General features: G+C 34.3%; 3 protein-coding genes across 4 annotated transcripts; 1 reads left to right on the top strand and 2 right to left on the bottom strand.

The window, feature by feature from the left end:
- Nucleotides 1–945: 945 nt before the first annotated feature.
- On the bottom strand, nt 946–2,838 carry LOC126657058 (uncharacterized). The gene has a single exon (XM_050351682.1). It carries the CDS (start codon nt 2,836–2,838, stop codon nt 946–948), a length of 1,893 nt encoding a protein of 630 aa, XP_050207639.1.
- Nucleotides 2,839–12,911: 10,073 nt separating this feature from the next.
- Nucleotides 12,912–17,937, top strand: LOC126656476 (formin-like protein 3). 2 transcript variants are annotated; one of them, XM_050351054.2, is made up of 7 exons: nt 12,912–13,507; nt 14,537–15,152; nt 15,266–15,770; nt 15,851–16,047; nt 16,329–16,564; nt 16,682–17,544; nt 17,650–17,937. In XM_050351054.2, the coding sequence occupies exons 1-6, from the start codon at nt 13,361–13,363 to the stop codon at nt 17,528–17,530; spliced, it is 2,550 nt and encodes an 849-aa protein (XP_050207011.1). In that variant the 5' UTR covers nt 12,912–13,360; the 3' UTR covers nt 17,531–17,544; nt 17,650–17,937. The 2 variants fall into 2 exon arrangements, with proteins under 2 accessions (XP_050207011.1, XP_050207010.1); XM_050351053.2 differs by having other exon boundaries at nt 14,453–15,152.
- Nucleotides 17,938–20,902: 2,965 nt separating this feature from the next.
- On the bottom strand, nt 20,903–21,591 carry LOC126657357 (2S seed storage albumin protein-like). Its single transcript, XM_050352030.2, has one exon. The coding sequence runs from the start codon at nt 21,557–21,559 to the stop codon at nt 21,134–21,136; it is 426 nt and encodes a 141-aa protein (XP_050207987.1). The 5' UTR covers nt 21,560–21,591; the 3' UTR covers nt 20,903–21,133.
- Between the last annotated feature and the right edge of the window lie 4,700 nt (nt 21,592–26,291).

Below are 26,291 nucleotides of genomic sequence, written 5' to 3'. Positions count from 1 at the left end.
CATTTATCGCGCCCGAGATGTGTTCGTCGCGCCCGTGATTCGTTCCAACGGTCGACTAGGGTTTTGTCAGCTCGAATATCGCCCCCGTGATATTTGCGTCGCCCCCGTGATATATATCGCCCCCGAGATGGAAATCCATCACGGGCGAGATATGCTACTGGACAGCTTTCTACTCAAAAACACGATTTTTGCTAGAGAGCTCCGAATTGACTTCCGATTGTTCCTATGAGTTCCTATACACTAATAAACATGATTAGATCACTCATAGTTGATTGTCAAAGTCAAAACAAAAGGAGTTTGAAAGGACAAAGGTCCAACAATCTCCCCCTTTTTGAGTTTGACAATCAACATGCTAAAATGACTAAGTTAAGTAAGAGTCAAATTGATTTTGGCTCCCCCTTACTTTATGCACAAAAGATATAAGCAATTTATAATGCATAAGCAAGAAATTTTGAAAAAAAAAAAAACTTAGCAATTTGAGCATGGAAACTTCTCCCCCTTTGTCAAGCACAAAAAGAATCAAAGCATGTTTAGAACACGGACAAAGGAGCTAATTGAAAGAGGTTTTGAAACTAAATAGAGATAAATCTAAGTTTCTCCTTCAATTGAGGCGCTTAGACACTAATTTTATATGCATCAAGTCTAAAGACTCAATTGATTAAACTAATTTGATTTAAATGATCAAAAATAGGCAATAATTCCTTAATTGAATTATACCAAGGCAAAGTCCAATCATTAGAAAAAGTGTTAAAGCATATCAAAACTTTTTAGGAGAATAAGATTTGAAAAATTGATTCTCCCCCTTAAAACAACAATTTTGGAAAACATGGCATATGAATTGATACAAATTTTACCTATCTTGCCTTTTTCCAAAAACTTCCATTGATTATCCACCTTATGATTTGAGATTGGTTTAGTGGACATCACTTGTACCTACAAAGCAAATCACTTAGGTACCCAAACAACTTTGGGTCCTTGAAAGTTAATGCTAGAATAGTTCAAAGGAATTAACCTTAATTGAACTTTTCTCACATAGCAATTAGTATTAGTGTGACCATATTTCATGCAATAAAAACATTGAGTACTATGGTTCACATTTGATTGCATTTGAGGTGGCTTGACTCTAAAGGTCTCATAAGAACAAGCACAAGCATGGGAACAAGTTTGAACATGAGAAGATGCATGAACATATGAGTTCTTTCTAGTCTTCTTGTTCCATTTATGGCTATATTGAGAAGCATAACCATGTCTCAAGGGTTTTGTACCCTTGTTGCTCTTAGCCTTTTGAGTCAAAAATGGCTTAGGCCTAGGAGCTTGGGCATGCACCTTCTTTGCCTCAATTGGTTTGACCAATTTAGGAGGTACTTCTATAGAAGAAGTTTGAGGCAAAGTGGACTTCACAAATTTAGTCCTATTGGAACTAGAAGCATTTTGATTGTAGCCAAGTCCAAATTTTATGGTTGGGCATCTTTGAGATACAAGAATTGAATCCAAAGTTGCCTTCCCTTTTTGAAATCTTGAAAGTGAATCTTTTAATTCAAGAATTTCATTCTTTAGTTGATCATTTTCCTTAAGCAAGTTATCAATATTCAAACCTTGCTTAGGGATAGATTCTAAAGATGACTTGAGAGCTTCGTTAGACAATTTAAGCTCATGAAATTCTTTTGTTAAAACAATCATTTCATCTTTGGCTTTAGAAGCCTCATTTTTAAAAAATAGCATCTTGGCTTTATAATCACCACATTTAATTACTAGTTCATCAAGCATGCTATACATATCATCATCATCATCATGAGCATCATCATCAACAATATCATCAATAACATTATCAACAACATCATTTTTAACATTTAAGCATGCATCATATGATTCAACACCAATACCATCCCAAGATAGAAAAGATTGGGGGTTTACCTCTAGTGTTGGTTCCTCCTCAAAAGACATGAGGCACAAGTTGGCATCATGGTGGCTATCTCCATCGCATTGAGAATCGCCATCCCAAAAAGTCTTGGGGCCTCCTTTTGAACTCTTCCTTGAAGAGGAGGGTCTACCATAATTGCCATTTTCCTTCATCTTGAGCTCATTTACTCTCTTTGTGAGCCTCAAGATTTCTTCCTCATTGCTTTCCTCCTTGTTATCTTCTACAATGGCACTTGTTGAAGCCTTGAAAGCAATGCCTTTCTCCTTTGCCATTTTGGCTTGAATGAGTTTGATGTAGGACATCTCATGAAGAAGAAGCTTCCCAATCAACGCATCCGTCCTCAAGGTGGATAAATCATGAGTTTCAATGATGGCGGTAGTCTTAGGTTGCCATAGAAGAATAGGAAGGGATCTTAGGATTTTACCATTGATTTCATTTAGCTTGAAGAATTTCCCAAGTTGCTCAAGACTATGAACAATCTTAAGAAGCCTTGATGTCATCATCCCCACATCTTCATTTGGCAAGCCCTTGAAGCCTTCATACTCACCAAGAAGCAACTCAAGCTTCTTACCCTTGACTTGTTGTGTACCTTCATAGTAGCTCTCAAGAGTCTCCCACATTTGCTTGGCACAATTCAAGTGTTGAATTCTACCTTGTTCTTCTCTAGAGATTGAGGAGAGAAGAGTAGTAATGGCTTTTCTATTCATGCCATTCTCCTTGACTTGCTCTATAGACCAATCTTGTCTCTTCAAAAGAGCTCCATTTTTGTCACATGGAGGTGTCCATCCCCTTAGAAATACACTCCATAGATCAACCCCTTGCATATCAATATAATTTTCCATCATATATTTCCAAACTTTGTAATTTGAGCCATCAAGAAAAGGTTTGAGTGTGATGAAAAAATTTTCGGTTGCCATTTTTTATCGAAAGCTCTAGCAATTAAGCGAAAAGAAGAGCACCTTGCTTTGATACCAATTGAAATACTATATGGGTTATAAGGCAAACCGGTTTTTGATTTGTGAATCGGAAATTTAAATTCTTTAAAGCGGAAAAGAGAATTTAAAGACACAAGAGATTTAGAGTGGTTCGGATCAACTCACGATCCTACTCCACTACTCAATCTAAGATTGAGATTTTAGAATCCACTAAATGGGATTGTGCTTTATAGATAAGCACCAACTTTACAAAGAGATTTCTTAGAGATAATCTCAAACTCACAATTGATTTTTCAAGGATAATCAAGAACCTACAAGGGTTGAGTTTTTCCAAAGCTAAACTCTAACTCACAATGATTAGGAGTTTCCAAGATTACTCCAAAACTACAACAAAACTAAGTGATTTAAAAATGTATGTTTGTTGTTTCAAGGTGTGTAAATCATTAACCTTGAAACATTGCAAATGGGTTTATATTTATACCCAAAGCAATCCCCAAACAAAGCACTAACAAACAAAACAAAAAAATGATCTCTGCACACATATCGCACCCGTGATGCATGGATCACGGGCGAGATATTTGAATGAGACAAAAACCTTCAACGTCTAGAGCCACGTGTCAATGCTTCATTGGGTCTTTAAAAATGTATCCGTTGGATCTTCAACAGTCTCATTTATCGCGCCCGAGATGTGTTCGTCGCGCCCGTGATTCGTTCCAACGGTCGACTAGGGTTTTGTCAGCTCGAATATCGCCCCCGTGATATTTGTGTCGCCCCCGTGATATATATCGCCCCCGAGATGGAAATCCATCACGGGCGAGATATGCTACTGGACAGCTTTCTACTCAAAAACACGATTTTTGCTAGAGAGCTCCGAATTGACTTCCGATTGTTCCTATGAGTTCCTATACACTAATAAACATGATTAGATCACTCATAGTTGATTGTCAAAGTCAAAACAAAAGGAGTTTGAAAGGACAAAGGTCCAACAATTTGTTTATTGCTACTGATTTTATAAGAAACAAATTGATCTATGGTGTATTTGTAGTGATTTAATAATATATTTGCGTTATGGTGTATTTATTGTGTATTTATAGTGTACTTCTGGTGTTTTTCGGTATATCTATGTTTTTTGGTTTCTGCCTTTTATTCAGTATATCTATGGTGCATTTTCAGTGTTTATGGTGTATTTGTAGTGTTTATAGTATATTTGCAGTGTTTATGGTGTATTTGCAGTGTTTTTATGGTAATACCATAAAAATACTACAAAAATATCATAAATATACTATATATACACTATTATTACACTATAAAAACACCATAAATACACTATATATACCTGTTGTTACACTATAATAACATCATAATTACACTAAAAACGCAATAGATATATTATAATATACCATAGTTAAACTAAAAATAGGATACAAAAAAATTAAAAAAAATCTATAAAAAAAGAAAATATTCATTAAAAAGTAAAACAAAATATTTGTAAAATTTTATAAAAAGATATCGTAGGAAATTACCACTAGAAAAATACCTCATCTTTTTAGCAATGTTATTTTTTTTATTCTAAAATATGTTTTTATTATAATAAGACTAATAGGCTCAAAAACTACCCATCTTTAAAGTTTTTTAAATAGTACTCTCACCGTATAAAACCGTCGATTGCACCCTGTTTTGGATTTTTATGTTTTAATAGCACACAAAGTTGAAAAAATTAAACAATTTTATTACTACAAGAATGAAAGTATTTAAAACAATTAAACTTAAAGGCTATGTCATATTAACAAGTCCTTCAACTTATAATATATTTAAATAAGTCTTCTTCTCCAGAAAAGATGCGCTCAAGCCGCATCTTTTCTGGCCAGGCACCACCCACCTCTCTCGAGTCGCCCTCAGGAGGACAACAGCGGATTCGAGGGCGGACAGATGGGTGTGGATACAAGGGAGATTATGGCGGTCTGAGTGAGATGGCGAAATGGTTGAATATATTTTAAATTATTTTTTTAGTTTAATTTGTAGAAAAGAGGGTTTATTTGTTGTATTAATAACATCAAATGTGTTATTTAGAATATATAGTATAAATGAAGGATTTGTTTTGAATTTTATCCAAATGAAAAAAATTCAATTTGATGCTTCAAAATGCTATTGAAACGTAAAAATCCATAATAGGGTGTTATTGACGGTTTTCCAAGTTGAGAGTGCTGTTGAAAAAAATATAGGTGAGTAATTTTTTAGTCTATTAGCTTTATCATAATAGCTAATTTTTAATTATTTTTTGCTAAGTATTTTTTTGTAACTCTACCATTTGTTTCTTTTTTTGTGTTTCTGTCTTTTTTCTTTCTCTCCCTCTCTTTCTTCTACATTTTTCTGTTCTTTCCCATTTTTCTCTCTCTTTTTCGTCGCCCCGTCGTCGCTTCTTCATCGATATGCCTCATTCTGCCATTGCTCCGTTGCCGCTTCATCGTACTTCCATATTTAATTTTAGCGATTTTTTTCTTAACTCGTAGTTATTATGAAGATTTATTTTAACTCTCGGATCTAAAAAATACTTTTAAATTTTTTTGATTTTTAAATTTAAAAATTTGCTTAAAAACGATTATATGATGGTATCACTGAATTATCATATCGATATTATAACACTGCAAAGAAAAATAATTTTCTGTCAAAAAAGGGCTTGATTATCACATCGTAGTATCATTAACGTTATTATTATTATTAGTATCATAACATCATACATTTATGACAATATTATGATAATAGTATAATAAGATTATGATATAGTATAATAAGGTTATGATAATAGTATGACACGGTTATGATAATAATAGATAAAATTATGATAATAGTACGATGATAGCATGATAAGGTTTACAATAATAATATGATAAAGTTATGATAATAGTATGATAAATTTATGATTTTATGGTTATTTAATTTCAACCGTTTGTGTTTTGAAAAGGAATTTTCTCCAAATTGACTTTTAAACCTTGGAGCAATATTAAGTCCAAATGCTATTGGTTGATTGGTCATGTTTTAATTGATTTTGTATCGATGAGTTTATTGGTTGATTGGTCATGTTTTAATTGATTTTGTATCGATGAGTTTATTGGTTGAGTATATGTTAATATATTATTTCTATTTGTTTGGTAGACCCGTCTACAACTCGAATGGTAGAATTGGATCATAGGCATGGCTTATGGATCATGGTGGAGTTCGAGATTAATGATGCAGTGTTATGAGTGTATTTATTACTTTTGATTTATTAACCAAACCATTATTGATTTTAAATGCAATATATTTTATTTCAATAAAATGTTTTCATAAACCATTTTAAAAAAAATTATGAACTTGTTGGAACATGCTTACCTATTGAGTGGAAATAGAAATGTGTGTGCATCGATATGATTTGGTAAGATATATGATTATATTGTGGTTTGAATAACTCGTTGTAATCTAATTCTTAAGACTCTCATTTATAGATTAAGTATGGTCGATGGTAACTAATAAGCTATTATTTTACGTAGTTTTTATAGTATTTATTCGCTAGTTTTTAGCACTTCATGCGTAAAATAAGAGCTTATATAGTTAGTTTTCGTGTTTTGTAGTTTTTATGAATAAATATTAAATCTTATCACTTTTTGGGTATTTATGATTGAAATAGATCTTAAATTAAGTGAAATCCAAGAAGGAGTGATTCTATCAGTTTCATGAAGAAGAAGAATGAAAAATCAAGTCTAAGTGCAAGCAAAATAGCCGCTAAATCAGTCGCTGAAAGTTTCGGATCATATTTGGAGCTATAAATATCCAACTCATGTGATTAAACATGTCATGGAAAGATAAGAGATAGATCTGCAACTTTCATGAAGAAACCGAGTCCAATTCGGACTTGAACCGGCTCAAACTCGGCCTCCAAAACAGAACACTTGCGAACCAAGAAGCGAATCGGCAAAAGTCAGTGGATTTGGGTGGAACAGCCCTTCGGCCGGCCCGGAGCCGGCCCACAATCTCAAGCCGGCCAAAGGATGGCTGAGGACCTGAAAATTCCACTTCTGACATCTTTGGAAAGTGCAGGGCCTTGGTGAGCATTCATAGATCTTCCATAAGCTATACAAGCTGATTCACACTCAAAAAGTGATCTTCCTTGACTTGCACCTAAAGAAATGGGCTTTGACTACAACAAAAGCTCATTTAGTGATGAAGATATATATTCTCTTTTGGAAACAAGATAAGTCAAGATTGATTCACTCAAGGCAATTATGGAAGGACTTGATCATTACTCCACTCTCTATGGAAGGAAAAGATGCCCAACTTGATCATCACTCAAGTTTTATATGGAAGGATACTATCTTTGACTTGAACTCCACTCTAAGTGACTCTATAAATAGACCCCATTTGTGTAGAGAAAATATACCACCACTACATATACATATAGATCATAACTTAGTGTAGACTTAGGATTAGCCACTACAAATACTCTTTAGTATAGATTATTTCTATCTTTTATTTTCTCATGTACTCAGGGTATAACTTATCCATTGTTATAATTCATATGACAATGGGTAACTAAACCTTTAGTTCGAGGGTTGATAGGAACATTTATTTATATAATTGATTGGCCTTGGATATTTTGGTGATTTATCGTGTTTCGATTATTGAACTTAATGCTTGGATTAAATTGAAAAATTGATTCGTGATACATGTTTAGTTAACTAATTGAGAAATTGTTAATTAAATAGATTTAAATAATCAGAAACTTAAAGGACAACGCCACGAGAGTGAGTTGGAATTTAAGTAATCTTGAGTTTGCTTCATAATCACAATTTAGTTGGTTAATTGATTTTAATAACACGAAAGTGAGTTAATTATCGATTAATTAATAGGTGTTGAAATTTGGTGTTGATTAATATTCTTCATGCATGAATATTTTTTGATCAATTCATTCATTGTTTCATATTTTAATTATTGACTCGAGAGAGCTTAGTTAAAATAGATCAGTTAATCAACAACGTATGAATTAATAATACGAGAGTGAGTTAATGAATACGTGTTCTTAAGGGTTTGCTTAATAAATATCATTTAATCATTTGATTAGGTTCATTATAACACGAGAGTAAGTAATTTGCCTATAGTTTGGTTATTTGTTTATTTTTATCCGTGGTAACTCGAGAGAGAGCTATGAATGCTTTAAACTAGCATGAACTATAATTTTGGAAATACAACTAAGTGTGATCATTTCGGTCTTTGAGTTTCGAGAGAGCAGGATTAGATATTTTAGAATAGCTCGATTCTAGATAATCACCAAAATATTCATTGTTCATGATTTTATATTCTTATTCGGAATTATCAACCCCTGAACCTTTACTCTTATTATTTATAAAAATCATCTTTTAAATTATTTTTACTTTATTGATTTTAATTACTTAATTTATTTATTACTTGGTTTACTTTTGATTATCTTGGTCACAAAACTCTCAAACCATTTTCATAGCTAACCGGTCAAAAGAATTCTCAAAATTGGTCGTTAAATCCATTGTCTCTGTGGGATCGATATCCGTACTTCCGGATTATATTACTTGTGCGATACTGTCACTTGCGGTAAGCAGTCAACAGTAACTCGGTGAAGTTTAACTGTCGAGATCAAGGCCTTTAGGTATATGAGATAATGTATGTACTGTGAATATACATTTTCCGAACTTTTCTTTTTGTAGGTTATTTAATTTATTCATGTTTACATGAATATTTTTAAACTCGAGACCGTAGTAGTCATTAGTGTTATATATGTGTACTCAGGTATGTCTGAGGCTATATTGGTTTTGTATTTGTATTTTTTTCTTTGTGGACGTTGTAAACACCTATTTTTCGGACAGGTAAAAAGTGATAAGGTACTGAAGCGTCAGATGATGATTTCCAGAGAAATCTGTCCGGGTGACGAGATTTCGATTTGTTTGCTGGAATCCAAGCAGGCGTAATATGTGCACAGCTGCAAATTTGGAGGATTAAAATGCAATTAGGCATAAATATTCCATAAAAATCCAAAGAAATTATAGTCTAAATCCAGAAATTGGACTAATTGTAATGTCTTAGAAGTTTATGGGCCAATTTACAAATTTTATGGACTGAAATTGACCATACCCAAACCAATAGGGTCCGAAGAGTTGTTTTTAATACTTTCGAACACCAAATAACACTTTTAGATGTAGTTATCACTTAATTAATTAATTAATACGAATTTAAAAAGTAAAAACCTAAGGTCCATAATTTAAATCTAATCCTAATCTTAATAATGTATCACTTAACACTCTTTGACTATTGTTGTATATATAAAAATCTAACTAAGAGAATTTAAAATCAATTTAACCTCTAGCTAACCATAGATCACCTCTAACCACTATAAATAGAACCATTAATCAGCCTGACTAAAGGTGGCACACAAACCCTAGAAAATACACAAAAAATTCTGCCTCCCCCCTAAAATAGCATAGCCGAATGTTTCACCATATCACACACAAAATCACTCAATTCTAGACCAGAAAAACACCTAAATACGCTTTAATTCTCCAAGAACGCAATGTACATATTCGAAGTTGGATTCCGCATCCACTTCACCGGTAAATGAGCCAAGGAGTCAGACTGGTACCTCTGAGGACTCTAATCTTGTTTCCGTCACTTTATTCCATGTTTATTGAGAATTGTTAGATTTCATGTTTTTAGACTGCATGTTCAGACTGTTTTGCTGTAAATTGCTTAAATAATGTTTTTGTTATGATTGCCATGAAAATTGACTAAGAAGCATGTTAATAGTTGAATTAATATGTTTTGTATATTTAAATCCAAAAATCCAGACACTAGAATTGCTTAGAATGCATGTTTAGGTTAATTACAAACCTATTTGACATAGTATGTAATTCAATAACTGCTGCAATTTGATCTTTGTGATGTTGTAAATAGTCCATATATGTCATAATTAGAACGTTTGATTCTTTTTTTATTCCTTTTGTTTAACGAGCTAAAAATGCTAAAAAAACGAATTCTGGAAACTACTGCTGCTGCTCGTCCATTTGCCGCCACTGCCGTCTGAACAAGATGGCGTCGCCCCCACTCCATCCTGCCAGTGCCGGAAGTCATACCGGCATCGTGTTCATCGTTCGTCATCCTTACCAGAACACCTTCCAGATCTTCCAAACTTCGATATGAACTTCCAAACGCGTTTTCGGGCTCCTCCGGACTCTGAATTAGGTCCGGTTTGACCCCAGGCGTAGAAACTTTTCATAGGCTTTAATATTTTGTAATGTAATGGGAAAGAACCAATGTAAAACAGACTCAAAAGTCCAAATATATAACATAGTGTATAAAACGAGCCCACGAGCCCGAGCCCAGCAAACCAGTAACTTCCAGAGCCGATTCTGGGCTACCCGAACCAAGAATTGACTCCGGATCATACCAGTACAACCAAATTAATGAGACGCACAACTCTCATGATATGATCGAGAGCCAATTCCGACTAGACTGATGGTCAAAACCCGTGCGAGTGCCTGGCACTCAAAACGTTTACGAGGTTAAAAAGTATTTCTATCCTTGTATATATATCAAACTGCCCCTGAGGATTGCCAGCATTGTTTACCACTTTTCAGAAACACTCCAAATTAAATAGTAACCGGTTAAAGGACTAATCACCTAATATTGGCCCATTAATGCAATTCCAGCCCAGCACTTAGACATCGTAGGACTACCATAAAAATGTAGTAACAATTGCACAGGTTTTTCAAGACTCACATAGTAAAATCAATCAATCAAACGTTTACATCCGGTTTAGGATTTGTGTATGTAATCAATCGAGACCAGCCCGACTTTGCTACTTGCTAGAAACCTCTAAGATTAGATGTATGTTTAGGAGTACATGCTACTTGCCTAAAATGCTAGTCCAGATTGAGTCATATGCGGGTCAAACCTGTTTACACGCTTTCATCCCTGTTTATTTATAGCTTTTATATCCCGTGAACTGCATATACTGTTGAGATGAGAATAAAACGAACATGTTCAGTAAATAATGCCGTTAATAGATAAGCCAAGCACAAGAGTCTCGGGGAGGTCCACGAACTCTAGTATTTTGTCTGATGCATGATAGTCTTACCAGAGGCGAGTAAGGTAATCTAGTCGGTTAAAAGGCATTTCCTAGTTGAACTAGGTGGTGACTCCATTTTTCAAATCATTTCCTGATTGAGAAGTCAGCCATAAGCCTTGCGCGAGCGGCCCCCGAACTCCGCTCCGCTCATAGACGTATTATCATTATTAATATTTTTGCTTACAGAATCTCAAGGCTCAGTTGAGTTGGTAAAGCGCTCTCCTAACTTAAGTGAGGTCGCGGGTTCGAACCGTAATAATGTATGTAGCCGTTTAGAATTTGGGGTCAGAGCTTTGTCTCGTGCAAGAAACCTACCCGGCTCGAGTGGGAATTAGTCTGAATGTGGAAAGATTAAAGGTGTTGTTTCATAGTTGGAACCCGTTCAAGAGATCTTATGGTCAAACAAAAAAAATTGTTTAAGATATATTGTTGTTGGAGTTCCGGTTGTCCCCGAGCATTAGATTAAAATAAATTTATTTTGGATTGTTGTTTGGAAATTAGGCTTACTACGAGTTTTTGTAGCAATCACTCCCATTACCTAGCGACAGGTCACAGTCCACAGTTTTCGGTCGTACAAAGAAGTTAGAACATTCATCGACATGTTCCTGAAATGCGTAAAAATCTCATCTCACTATCTACTTTAGAAATATTTGGACATGAATTTTATGGCAGGAATGGAGTTCTGATATGGTGAAAGGTGATATGGTATTATTGAAAGCTTATAAAGTTGGTGGTTTGTATGAGATGATTGATGGATCATTACGACTTCATCTCTTTCGATTCTACAGATGACATAGCCAAGATCAAAGACAACAAATTTGCAGTTGCGTACCAATTAGTTGATAGGTTAATTAATTTATCTTTTATGTCATTTGTATTGACAAGTTCAAGACGTTTTTTGGTTTGTTTGAAATTTTTCAATTGCAGTAACCGATTATAGTGGAAAAGATGAATTTTAGTTGTTATTTTAATTTATTGAAGATGTATGAGAATTCTAGTTAAGTGAAGATTGTTAAGATTATTCTTACAATTCTATTTAGTTTAGGAATGTAATTTATCCTAATATATAATGAATATTAATTATATCTTTGGTTTTGTGAAAAAAAGGAAGTCTAATTCTATTATGATTAACAATTTTTATTTCTTTAACTTATTTTTAACTTATAAATAAACAAGTTTCATGGCTTATAGAATTTACACCAAGCATTATTTGAATATATAGTTAGATCTGAGTATTAAAGAAATTTCTACCGTTCTATTATAATGTTAATCTATTAGTGAATAAAAGCTCATTCCTTCGTATGTGAAGTAATCGTTGACGAACCACGTAAATTTTGTGTTTGTTTTATTTCAATTTTATATTTTATTATAAACTTGATTTCATAATTAACTTTTTGTTATGGGTTAATTTCATATAAAATCACCACCTTTACGCGTTTTTTTATTTTAATCACGTCTTTTAAAAAATGTCAAATAAAATCACCACCTTTCATTTTTTTACAGATCTATCATCGATGAGTAAAATTTGATGTCTTTTTCTTCTTAAATAAATGTTTTAATCTGAACTATCAACACATAAAATATATTTCTCTTACTCTTTTTTTATTGATTCCGGTTATCGAGTCAATAAAGATACACCGAATTTTCACATTCGTGATAGATTTGCAAAAAAATGAAAGATGATGATTTTATTTGACATTTTTTAAGACGTGATTAAAATAAAAAAATATATAAAGGTGGTGATTTTATATAGAATTAACTCTTTTGTTATTGTGCTACGATTAATTTCACATTTGAATATTGATATGAAATATAGAAATAATTATTAAAGACAATAAAAAATTAAAGCATAATTATTTTAAAGATGAACCATTTAGGGGGTGTTAAATATTTGGTAACAAGAAAAATTAAAAAAAGACATAAAGAGAAGAAGATGAGAATCTGAATGAATGTCTCACATTGCTCTTCCCACGTCTGTTTACGCGTCAAACCTCTCTCTCTCTAGCTTCCCCTCCCCCGAAAAACAAGAAACTTTTGTAAGGAGCCAAAAATCCCAACAACAAATCTTCATTCCACAAACATTTTCTTAAATTTTATCATTTTCTTCTTCTTTTACTGTTGCTGATTATCGTTATTTCCACCAAATTTATCTTTTTTGATTGTTTGAATTCGTGTTCTGCATGCATTCATGTCATTTCTTGCCACCTTTGTATACCCATCGTAGCTTGAAATGACATGCAATTGCCTAGAACGGACGTTTACAAGGGCTCTCTCCGACGATCAAGAATGTTTCAGTTGCATTAAAATTTAGTGTATTAAGGAATTTTGATTAGATAATGAGCAGGAAATTTGGCGAATGGGGTAATTATTTGAGAGGCAATGGAATTGAGAAAACCTGGCTATTCTTTTGTGTTGATCATAGTTTTTCTTTGCGCATTGCTCATGGGGAGAACACGAGGCATCATGATGACGACGAGACAGGATATGTTTTTTGGCAATTGCTGTGCTCGTATCAATCAACAACTTGTATGTTTCATTCTTATTTGTTTTTTTAAGTTTTATTTTATTTCGTTACGATGAACCCATTTTTCTATGGCATTTTATGCAGTTTTTAGAGAATTTTGCTCTGTTTTTCAGGAATTTCCTATGGTTGTTTGGTTTGTTTGATTGTATTTTATTTTTGTACATGGGATGTTTAAAGTAGTAGTAGTTTATTTTTTCGTTTTTCTAATTGGAATAATGATGTTTAGAGTAAGATTGTGATCTTTTTTCAATAATGTTGCACAATAATGACACAAGAAATGTTGAAATGAGCCCGCACGGGTTTGGTCTAGTCGTCTAATAGGTCGCGGGTTCAAACTCTGGCTACGCCCTTTCTATTAAATGGAGTGTTTGAGACTGGGCTACAGGCCATTATAGCCCAGAATTGCCAGGTATATAGGCTAGGCTTGCGGGAGGTCCACATTCCGGTGTTTGACAGTAGCTAGGCTTCGGCTTGGAGGAGTGAGTCCTCGTCACAAAAAAAAGAAATGCTGAAATGGAAAATAATAATATTTTATGTTTATATGTTATAAAATTGAAGTTTTGAAAGCCTTATAGAAATGGAAATGAAATGCCGAAACGTAGGAGTCAACAAGTTTGCCTGCAACATAGTTTTCAGGTTGTTAGTAATGTTTCTGATTTGACATTAACCTTATAAGGATTAGCTCAACTTATATTGATTTTGTAAGGGAAGAATGATAATAGTATTTTAGCAATTTGACCCTCCCTTAAACCCTTCTGTTATTGGGTATAAAATGGGTTTTTATGAAGATGCATTGCATAATAGGCAAGCATAATTTTTCGTTTCAAGGTGAGCTCAAGAATATTTATTTATTATGATTTTTCTATTCAATATAGTACATTTGTATGATATCCGAAATAGGATCAAATTTTTTAGTTCCGAAGTTTGATAAGAAGTTTTAACTACAGGAAGAGTTGGCATGGATGTATTGCAGGAAAGAATTGATAGACAAGAAAGATTGTTTTCAAGCTTTTATCTTTGGTTTGCTTCAGGAGTCACCTGCGAAGTCGGAATCCACATACGTATGTGAAGTTATCAGCGTTGTGCCAATCCAGCTGAGACTACAACTTGTGCATTGTCTAAGGAAGAACATTTTAAGTTTTGGTTCTTTAGTCCAGAGGGCTAGTTCAACAGAATGGTTCATCAAGTGTTTTGAGTTGCCTTTTCATTGGTCAAATACTCCTAGAAGATATCCGACTAGTACGTCTCACCAACATCTAAATTCAGTTCTTGATCCATCTTTAGCTTCAGAATCTACAGCAGCAATCCCGGATTATGATCCAGCATCCACCCGGTATCCTCCACTGTTCCCTCCAACTCATCGATTCTCTCGGAAGAAGCTACAAGAACATCTGCAGCATCCTCCACCTCCGCCTCATACAAGTCGTCAACATTCTCCACCAAAGCCACATAAAAAGCCACAATCTCCTGATGTTCAAAATGAAATTTTGGTTGCCATTGTTGTAACTGCATCAGCGACATTTTGTTTTGTTGCCACTGTCTTTTGCTGCTGGCTTTGTTTTAGGGGTAAAAACAAGAAAATTGGACCGGAAGATCATAGAATAAGAGATGACAGGCCTCTTCTCCACTTGAGCGATTTCTCTGCTAGTATGCGTTTTCTTTTAATTTATCTTTTGTTTTCTTGGAGTTGTTGATTTTATGATTGGTTCATTTAAAGCATCAAATTCTCAAGCATATTAACATTCCTTTGACCATTTCAGGTTCCTCACAAAATTCATCTAGTTTTGGAAAATCCTTCTACAAAGAGTATAGTTCTAGCAGTGCAAAGACTATGTCTTTCAAGAGCAATTTGTCCATGAAGACTGGAAATCACGGTTCTGTCGGAGCTGAGGCTGCATTGTCGAAAGTCAATGGAGAAGGAGTTCCTCCGCTTAAACTTCCACCCGGAAGATCAGCTCCTCCACCTCCTGAACCACCTCCACCTCCTCCCCCTCCTCCTCCTCCTCCCCCTCCTCCTCCTGCTCCTCGTCCCCCACCACCCCCACCACCAAAAGTTGTTCGTGCACCACCTGCTCCTCCATCAAAGGCCAAGTTAAAGACTTCACCTCTTGAGACACATCAACGAAAACCCAGTGATCCTGCCAATAAAGATGATGATGGTGATGCTTCTACCAAGGCTAAGTTGAAGCCATTCTTCTGGGATAAGGTCATGGCTAGCGCTGATCATTCTATGGTCTGGCATGAGATTAGTGCTGGATCATTCCAGTAAGATGCATAATCTACTCATTAAATTCGATTTCCAACACTTGATCATACATTTTGTATTCAACAATTCAACTTTGCAGGTTCAACGAGGAGATGATAGAGACATTATTTGGTTATAGTACTTCTGCTAATGCAAAAAATGAGCGCAGAAGAGATTTAGCAGAACCTTCAGTCCACTACATACAAATCATTGATAACAGGAAAGCACAAAACTTATCAATTCTTCTACGGGCATTGAACGTGACTTCAGAAGAAGTTCTTGATGCCCTACGAGAAGGTGAATTAACATCTCTCTTATTAGTATCCACCCCATGTACTATAGTCATGCAAGTGATAGTATATAAACTTTGATCCTTTTTAAATTGCACCTCTGTTTCCTATTTTTCTCCGAGTGTAAGATGAGGTTACTGAACCTTCGCAAAAAGGGATTTATTAACTCGATAGAATTTAGTTTCTTCTATCTTTTCGTTTGTTGGTCATGATACTAATAACCTTACAAGTCACAACATAGTGAAGGGCATTAATTCAATAGCTTATACCTTTTACCAATTCAATTAGGTACTGAACTTCCAATGGAGCTCCTGCAAACATTGCTGAAGATGGCACCGACATCAGAAGAAGAATTGAAGCTTAGGTTATTCACGGGTGATCTTTCTCAGCTGGGTCCGGCAGAGCGTTTCCTTAAAATCCTGGTTGAAATACCATTTGCTTTCAAACGAATGGAGTCATTGCTGTTTATGGGTTCTCTTCAGGAAGAAGTATCAATACTTAAAGAGTCTCTTATAACTCTTGAGGTGAGACATCGATACTTGTTATGGAGCTGTAACTGAATTCTAATACGGAATTCCTGCCAATTTATTAATCTTCTGAAATATGTGGCTAATAGAATTAATCTCCATTTTGAGTGACAGATTGCAAGTGACAAGCTCAGGAACAGTAGGCTATTCTTAAAACTATTAGAAGCAGTTCTGAAAACTGGTAACCGCATGAATGATGGTACATACCGTGGTGGTGCACAGGCTTTCAAGCTTGACACGCTCTTAAAACTCTCCGATGTTAAGGGTACGGATAGCAAGACTACTCTTTTGCACTTTGTAGTTCAAGAGATCATCCGCTCTGAAGGTATACGTGCTGTCCGTGCAGCAAGAGCAAGCCAGAGTGATTGTAGTGTGAGGTCTGTAGATTCAAATGATGATTGTAGTCAGGAGGCTGTAGAGCACTATCGCAACCTCGGTCTTAAGGTGATCTCAGGCTTAAGCACCGAACTAGAAGATGTGAGAAAGGCAGCTGCAATAGATGCTGATGTGATAGCAGCATCAGTGTCCAAACTTACACAGTCACTAATTAAAATTAAAGCTTTCCTGGACTCTGACATGAACAGTCCGGACGATGACAGTAAATTTTTTCGTACACTGGCTAGTTTTGTGGATCGTGCAGAATCTGAAATCGCATTTATTCAAGCAGAAGAAAAGCGGATAATGATTATGGTACAGAGTACAGCAGACTATTTTCATGGGAATGCCGGAAAGAATGAAGGCTTACGGTTGTTCACAATTGTACGTGATTTCTTGATAATGGTAGATAGGGCATGCAGAGATGTTAGAGATGACAGAGCAGCAAGGCCTACGAGGGCATCTAAGAAGGAGGCTCCGGATCCTAACCGCCAAAACTCAGACCATCGGCGGCATCAATTGTTCCCTGCCATCGCAGGAAGACGCATTGATTCTTCAAGTTCAGATGATGAGAGCGCATCCCCTTAGCTTGTATTCTATAGGTATGACAACATTTCTAGACATTATTTTATTGTGGTTACAGAATTGAAGTCCTCAGAACCTGCCATTTATCTTTGAACATGTTTTTGACAACTTGTGTGTTTCAGGTGGCTTGAATTCTTGGAGCCTTGATGACTAGATTGTAGATACTATGACAAGGAAAGCAACTGCATACATAATTAGGTGCTGTCTGCAGCTGTTAATATGACATTTTGACGGTAGAAAGTACGCGAATTGACTCGGAGGCGAGGCTGAGTTTCTGTTGAAACATCTGTTGTACAGTTTAGCATTCATCTTATAAAGCATATAGAAATGTATTTACTAATGGAGCTGAGTGTCTCTAATTCAACATGTAATCTTGCCATTAAATACAATGTAGAAATTCTTTACATCTTCTTCTCTGTTTTATTGAATAATATTTGAATAAAGATAGAACAGGAACACCTCGAAGATCTGGATTATTTCGCTCGTCGTTGAGAAATAAGGTAAGGTTTATCTTTATCTATGTGAAGATATCAATTTTTGAGTTCAGTTTCTTGTCAATTCTTGAATTATATTATTTGATTCTAGAAATCTATTATAAAAAATATCAATTTGTACATCATTATCCGAGTTACTTCTCGGAATTTAACATTTCTCCTTGTTGATTCTATTTGTCTAACATATTCTTTATTTCCTTTCTAGTTGTGCTAATTCTATACTAATGTTGCTTTGTAAAAATTGTATCATGATTCTTGATGGAACCTGACTTCCGACCTTAAAAGATTGCTCGCGGTGGCTTGATAAACACTAATGACTGATAGTTTATGAGCTTGCTTGAGAAATGATATTACTTGAGTTTAATCTGCATATTTCATGCCTTTTTTATAGAGAGAAAAGGTAAAATCATACCCAAACATAGGGGTTGTCACGGTTCACAAACCTACGGTTTCAGTTTAGAATTATTGGTTTGCTAAACCGCCCCTTGGGGGGTTCAGAATCAGACGGTTCAAAAGATTAGAAAAATATTTTGAAAAATCAATTAAAAAATTCATTTATTTTTCTTAAACATAGTTATACATTGTTATAAAAACAAAACAAAATTAATGACTAGTGATAACATAATATAGGGGCAAATTCACTACATTATCATCTAGTATTTTAAAGGAATAATAGAATAAGATATATTAAAAATAAATAAATAATATCTTATAGTTTTATAGTTTTATATATTATAAACAAATATAGTATGATATATAAAGTAGTACATAATTTAAAATATATTATCTAAAAAGTATCTGGTTCGGGATTGAAATCGCCGGTATTTCAAGTTCAAAAACATGTTGAAACGGAATTGCCGGTACTCCGATTCCAACTATTGTTGAACTGGAACCAAACCGGTCTGGAACTGATCTCCTTCTGCTCATGGGCTATTTAGGACCCGCTTAGTGTTGAGCATCGGTTAGTTTTGTTCGGTTTTGAATTGACCGAAACCAATAGAGCCAAAATTTTCAGAATGGCCGACCGAACCGTAAGTTTTTTAACCAAACAAAAAAAAACTTCTTTTTGGTCAGTTCGGTTTGGTTTTGGTTTTAAAATTCGGTTTTAATTTATTTTTAAAATCAAATAAAAACCTTAAATTTTTAGGTTAAATAACAAAAAGCCCCAAAATTTAGATGCAAAATCAAAAACATTCCTTTATAATTTTGATTCAGTTTCAGCGGTTTTTCGGTTATTTCAGTTTTATAAATCCTCAAACCGAACAGTAAACAAAACTCCAAATTTTTCCAAATTACCCATCGAATCAAACCGTACCTACCGAACAACCGAACCAAACAACAAATTTTAGTTCAATTCGATTTGTTTTTTCTGTCTGGTTTGTTTTCTGATCACCCCTAGACCCAATTAAGAAACTAGACCCGATTAAGAATTTAACCAGTTCTTGGCTTGGTTTGTATGGACTTTCGAACTAGCTCGCGATTCGAGGCCTGTGGTTACCTCTACTGTAACAAAATATCGATAACAATATAAAAAAATAGCCATATAAGCTAATTAATCGAAATGTCATAACATCTAAGAGAGATTTTTAGGTAGACTCAGTCTATCACGTTATTCGTGGACTAGCCTATCACATTATGACACGTCAGTAAAATAGTGGCACATTCGTAATTTTATTTATTACTTTTTTACACATTTTAATAGTAATATTACATTTTTGTCACTATTTTAATGATGTGTCATAATGTGATAGGTTTAACACAGATGATGTGGTGGACTGAGTCTATCTAAAAATTTCTCAACATATAAATTCTATTTATGGAGAAATTCTTAGGTAGACTCAGTATACCACGACATCCATGGACTAAACCTATCACATTATGACACGTCATTAAAATAATGACATTATCATAATATTATTATTTAAAAGTATAAAAAAATAAACAAAATTACAATAGTGCCACTATATTAATGACGTGTCATAATGTGATAGGCTATTACACGAATGACGTGGTAGACTGAATCTACCTAAAAATCTCTCCCTATTTATGATATATTTTCATTTATTTGTAAGGAAGCGAGCATAATTCTGATGTCTATAGGATTTGATATCTATCAATTCTTAATTACACATGATTCTTACAATATATTTTTTTATGAATGAGATTGATATTAAAAGTCATAAGAAGTGGCAAAACCAAGCGCTTTAAATTTTCGCATAAGAAGTGGCCCACTCAAAAAGGCTTATATATTAACGTTTTTGCCAAATATACTATGATCTTTTAAATCTTGTCAGTTTGATCCGTCATCTTTTGAATTTTTGTCAAATATACCCGTAACTTTTTTTGGAGCTGACATAATGCAAGGTTGTATTCACCACGTAAGATAATTCACCACGTAAGATTATTCTCAGACTTTTGACACTTTGGCATCTCTCCAAATTGTAACCTATAGTGTGCCACCTAATGTGAGCCATTTTTGTGCGAAAGTTTTGGAGCGTTAGTCTTTGCCACTTTTTATGGTTTTAATATACTTACAGATTCATCAAAAAAAATTGTGCTACATCACCTCAAAATGAGTTATAAGTATATTTAGTGAAGATCGAAAAGAAGATAGATTAAACTGGCAAGATCTAAAAATCATTATCTATTTGCCAAAAACACTAAGTTTATTTTGCCTTAAAATTATATGAATATTTGCATAATAATATTTATTATTATTATTATTTTTATTAATATTATAAAATTAATTTTTTATAATGTATGTTTGATATTCAATATAAATAAAAAAGTTATATTATTTTAGAAAATAGTCCAGTATGTAAAATTTTAATACACTGAAAAGGTATTTTCCAATTGAAACTATATTTTTAAAACAAAAACATGAACAAAAGGCAGGAACTTTATTTCGCTAATCAAAACTTTCACAATTATTTTACTCAGACCACTTCATTCATATATTGAACTGATACGTACACACAACAATGTGTTTATTCTGAAATGACAACTCTGTCATTTTTATACTCTAAAGCTCCATTCTAAAGTTGCAGAGCTAGAGATTTTCTTTATTAACTACTACACACAATTACATAAACTATGCGCAAACTTCTGTTGTTTAGAACAAAAATCGCGATCCGAAATTGCATTTCATTGGTGAAACACCGCAAGTATAAGGCAAGTCCTCGCCAATTCTGTAAGCCTGGCGAGTATCCTGTCCTCGAAGCCCTCCCTGTTGCTGATCAATGGCCATCCTCAGAGCCTGGCACCGGCACTGTGTCTGCATTCTTTGAATACGGTTGCAGCATTCACGTAGGCGTGGGTTGAAGCCCCGGACTGGAGCGAGTCCGGTGACTCGTCCCTTGATATAGTCCTGGCAAGGGCTGAGATTTTGCTGCATCCGAAGCTGGTCGCGACAGCTCTGAAAGCTCTGGTTTGCGTCGTCCTCGTCGTCGACCGTCACGGAGGTTGTTCGGATGACGGAAGCATCGACAATGAAGAGAAGAGCAATGAAGGTGGCGAAGAGGATGGTGAGCTTTGCCATTGCTGAGTTGGTATTGAGAGGTATTTAGGGTTGATGAGTGAGTTATGAGTTAGAGATTATGAGGGTTATTTATAGTGTGGCTATAGGGTTTGCATGGAGACTACGTGTTGCCTTGAACGTGATGATGGTGAGCTTGAGATTACACGCAGGTTACGCAGCTACACGTACAAGCTTGCCATTTAACTTCATTTGTTTGTTACTTGGTAGTTATTGGTATCATGAAATATTTTTCATCAATAATTATTAACATAAATCAAACGCTTACAAAGCATCTTTCGTACAAACAACAAACAAACTACTCACTTTAGATATGCATATTACGATAAATATTTTTAAATGATAATTTAGTGTTTCATAAATTTAAAATGAACAAGTCATATTAAATTTTTTTTCTTCAATTTCGGTGAAAAGAAATGGTAAAGCTAATAGTGGTTAAAATATGAAATTCATGTTGGAATAATTTATGGGCATTCTGGGAGAATATCTCAAAAACAAGAATATTTATCAAATATAACCCTTAAATCAAAACTTGATATTTATACTCTACCGTCTTGTCAATAGCTTTTGTATTCTTGCGCTTTTAAATTTTACTCCATCAGCGTGTTTTTGAAGAAAAAAAAAGGATTTAAAAGAGTTTTAGAACGATTTAGAAAACATATTTTGACAGCCATTTCCACAAACAGTTTATAAAACGGTTTTGAAAACTTACTTTGATAGCCATTTTTCAAAGACATTTTATAAAAAGGTTTAAAACGGTTTGAAAATATATTTTGACAACCATTTAAAAAAAATATAATAGGGTTTAAAACAATTTAAAAAACATAGTTTGGCAGTCATTTTCAAAGACAGTTTATAAAAGGGTTTCATACGGTTTTAAAAACATAGTTTGGCAGTCATTTTTCAAAAACACTTTATAAAAGGGTTTCATACAGTTTCAAAAACATAGTTTGGCAGTCATTTGTCAAAGACAGTTTATAAAAGGATTTCATACAGTTTAAAAAAAATAATTTGACAACCATTTTTCAAAGACAATATATAAAAGGGTTTCAAACGGTTTCAAAAACATACTTTAACAGCCCATTTTTCACAAACAGTTTATAAAACGGTTTAAAATGGTTTCAAAAATATACTTTGACAGCCATTTTTCAAAGACAGTTTATAAAAAAATTTAAAAAACGGTTTCAAATCATATTTTGATAGCCATTTTTCAAAAATAGTTTATAAAAAAGTTTAAAACGGTTTTAAAAATATAGTTTGACAACCATCTTTCAAAGACAGTTTATAAAAGGATTCCACACGGTTTCACAAACATACTTTGACACCATTTTTCAAAGACAATTTTTAAAAGGGTTTCAAACAGTTTCAAAAATATACTTTGGCAGCCATTTTTCAAAAATAGTTTATAAAAGGGTTTAAAACGGTTTCAAAACATACTTTGATAGCCATTTTTCAAAGACAATTTCTAAAAGGGTTTGAAACGGTTTCAAAAACATAATTTAAAGACATCCATTTTTCAAAGATAGTTTATAAAAATGTACAAAGGTTTCCAACAATTTAAAAAAAAAAACAGTTTCAAACAGCTTATTCAAAACCGAATACAAAGATTTCAAATTATTTTCAAAGGTTTCAAACAGTTTGTAAAGGTCTTAAAAAAATAAAGACAGACTATAAAACAAAGTCTAAAAGACAATTGCAAACACTTTACAAAGGTTTCTGATAGGAGTATTTTACTCCTATTTAGAGTGTCGTTTCCGCATGCTTTTATTATGTTTTGTCATGTTTTTATGGTATTCCGAATGCCTTATTGCATGTTTTAGTATTTCAGATACTTGGGAGCATTGCGGAAGCATTTTGGTGCAAAAGATGGAAAAGTCGACGAAAGAGAGGCGAAAGCTCATTTGCAATTCTGAAAAGCTGACCCCTCTGCACTATTTGACCAATTTGGATCGGTTAGAGGTCTCCAAATGAGTTGGTTCTTGAACCTTTGGAAAGCTTAGGATGTCTACTGTAACTCTTATGAAGAACATGAACTCATTAGAGACCTCTAACCGATCCAAATTGGTCAAATAGTACAGAGGGGTCAGCTTTTCAGAATTGCAAATAAGCTTTCGCCTCTCTTTCGTCGACTTTTCCATCTTTTGCACCAAAATGCTTCCGCAATGCTCCCAAGTATCTGAAATACTAAAACATGTAATAAGGCATTCGGAATACCATAAAAACATGACAAAACATAATAAAAGCATGCGGAAACGACACTCTAAATAGGAGTAAAATACTCCTATCAAACCTCCTCACACTAAATCTTTGCTTGTCCCCAAGCAAGAAATGAACTAAAGTAAAATACGATGTTAACTAATCATGGCGATCTTGAACAAGCATCAACAAACGAACTCCTAATCAACAATGACTCAAATGCAATCGTCTAATATCAACAACCGCCAATGATGCGAACAAATGATGAATGCAATTACAATGACATACTTCAATGACAATTAGACTAAACTTGCATTGGCTTAAGGTTCTTATTGAACAAATCAAGTCACTAAAATCATCTATGGAACATGCATGACTTGGTCAAGTGAGGGCAATTATGGCATAGCAAACATAGGCATCAATAAAAGCATATTAATTCTCACAAGATTCACTCTAACACACAAGTGTTTGGGGTGTACAAATTTAGGCTCAAGAATACGCTGATTCACCATAGGCTTGCTCTTAGTCCGATTCTCCACTACTTAGTTCGGCAATCAATCACTATCATATGGGCTTTTATTCGGGTTGTAACTTGGCTAGGTTTTAAGGGGGTAGGTAAAGAGGGATAATTTGGCTATAAAAAATTGACTTGACAACTAAATCATTGATCACATTATTTGCCTAACTTGGGACTTTCTTGCACAATTGAACTTCACCTTCATATTCATGCCTTTTATTCAACTTTTCTTTGTACTCTTTTTCTTTGTTTTTTTTTCTATTTTTCTTAATCTTTCATTATTCTTTCTTTCTTTTGCTTTTCTTTCTTTCTTTAAGGCACAAGTTTACTTCTTTTGTTCATGTCTTTTCTATTCTTCAAATTTGGACAAACTTCTTAATTATTATGAGTCATTCAAGTCATATTTTTGGGGTATTTTAAAGAGGTAGATTGTTGAAAAGATGGTGTGTCAAAATGTGTTGGAAATTCAAAGAAATTGGTCTAAGGCTCAAAGGGGTGATCTAGTGGTAAGGGTAGGCTTTTTAAGTAGTCTTAAGAAAAATGTTGATCCTAATGCCATACTCATTTAGCAATCGACACTCAACTATATAGTCTTAAATGGACACCGAGCAAGTTCTAGGAATGTAGCTACACAACACACAAGAAATGCATTTATGGCTCAATCACTTTTAGAAAAGAATGTGGTGTTATGCAATTGCTTGGTTCCTGTGTTCTCATGCCAATCATGCCCACTTTTGTTCACAAATGACTCAAAATTTTCAAAAATCGCACATCATTCATCCATATCTCAAAACAACTATCATGCTCACAAATGTTTTTTCACCAAAGAACATTTTCACCCAATTTCTATTAAAATATGTCATATGAATTGCATTTCATTAGGCAAGCATCACTAGAAGTTGTCTAATCTAGAAAACGCATTCATGCCATTATTGACTGGGAGATGTCAAGAGTTGATAAATTTCCAAAATTCGCCAACAAACACAAACATCCATTTTATTCACTAACAAGCTTAAAACAAAGATTTAGCGGAGGCGACTCGACAACTAAACCACTAAAACAACAAACAAACAAACTAAAGCATAAAACAAGATAAATTTCAACTAAACGACATACAATTGACTAACCCTCCTCACACTATTTCTAACTTAGTCCCTAAGTAAGAAATATAAAAACAAAATTGTATGAGTTGAGTTAGAGAAATGCAAATCTTGTTTAGTCGAATGCCGGAGGTTCCGCAGATGGTGTGGGGTGGTGGCCGGAATTTGACTTGAAGAAGAAGAAGTGTAGAGATGGCTTGAATTTGAAGGCTTGAGATGGAGCCACCTCATCTCTCCAAGTGAAATGTGTTTCTTTTTAATGGGCTTAGATCATGCCACCATTACCATCCAAGTGCCTTAATGATGGACCAATAGGAAACTTTCAATTCCCCCTTTTTAAGTTGAATTGCACGGATCGAGACATGCTTGGTCTTTGTGTTGCTCGATCCGTGCTCAAAGCTGAAAAGCATTCTGCTTCCTATTTCAGTGGTGCACGATCTGTGCAAGTGAACTTAAAGGACTTGCACGGATCGTGCAATGCACAGATTGGGGTTTCTGAATTTCTTCTTTTTCGTAACTCTCCTACATACCACAACCAAAACACACCAGCGTTATCTTGAACAAAAAACATAGAAATTAAACACATAAAAACATGAAATTAAAAGCTAACAACATAAGACTAAAGCTAAGAAATCAAACCTCTCGGGATTGCCTCCCGAGCGCGCTTTAGTTGGAGTCCAAAGCTAGACTCTTCGCGTAAGATTGTTAAAAATACAACCTAACATGCGGAAGTCGTCTTGGTAGCATCTTTTCCCTCTTTTTCCTTGTTGGCTCCTTCAAATAAAGCTCATGTGATATGAAGTATGCTTGTACTCTAAAATAATGAACATGAGGAGTATGAAGCATCTTCGTATACTTGGTATTATTTCCGTCATACTCGGAATCAAACCCCTCTAAGAATGGATCTTTATAATCAAAGGAT

This window comes from Mercurialis annua, linkage group LG7 (assembly GCF_937616625.2).
Source record: "Mercurialis annua linkage group LG7, ddMerAnnu1.2, whole genome shotgun sequence".
Classification (NCBI taxonomy): Eukaryota; Viridiplantae; Streptophyta; class Magnoliopsida; order Malpighiales; family Euphorbiaceae; genus Mercurialis; species Mercurialis annua.
The sequence above is the reverse complement of the archived record's forward strand: the minus strand, read 5'-3'. Positions and strand labels throughout refer to the sequence as shown.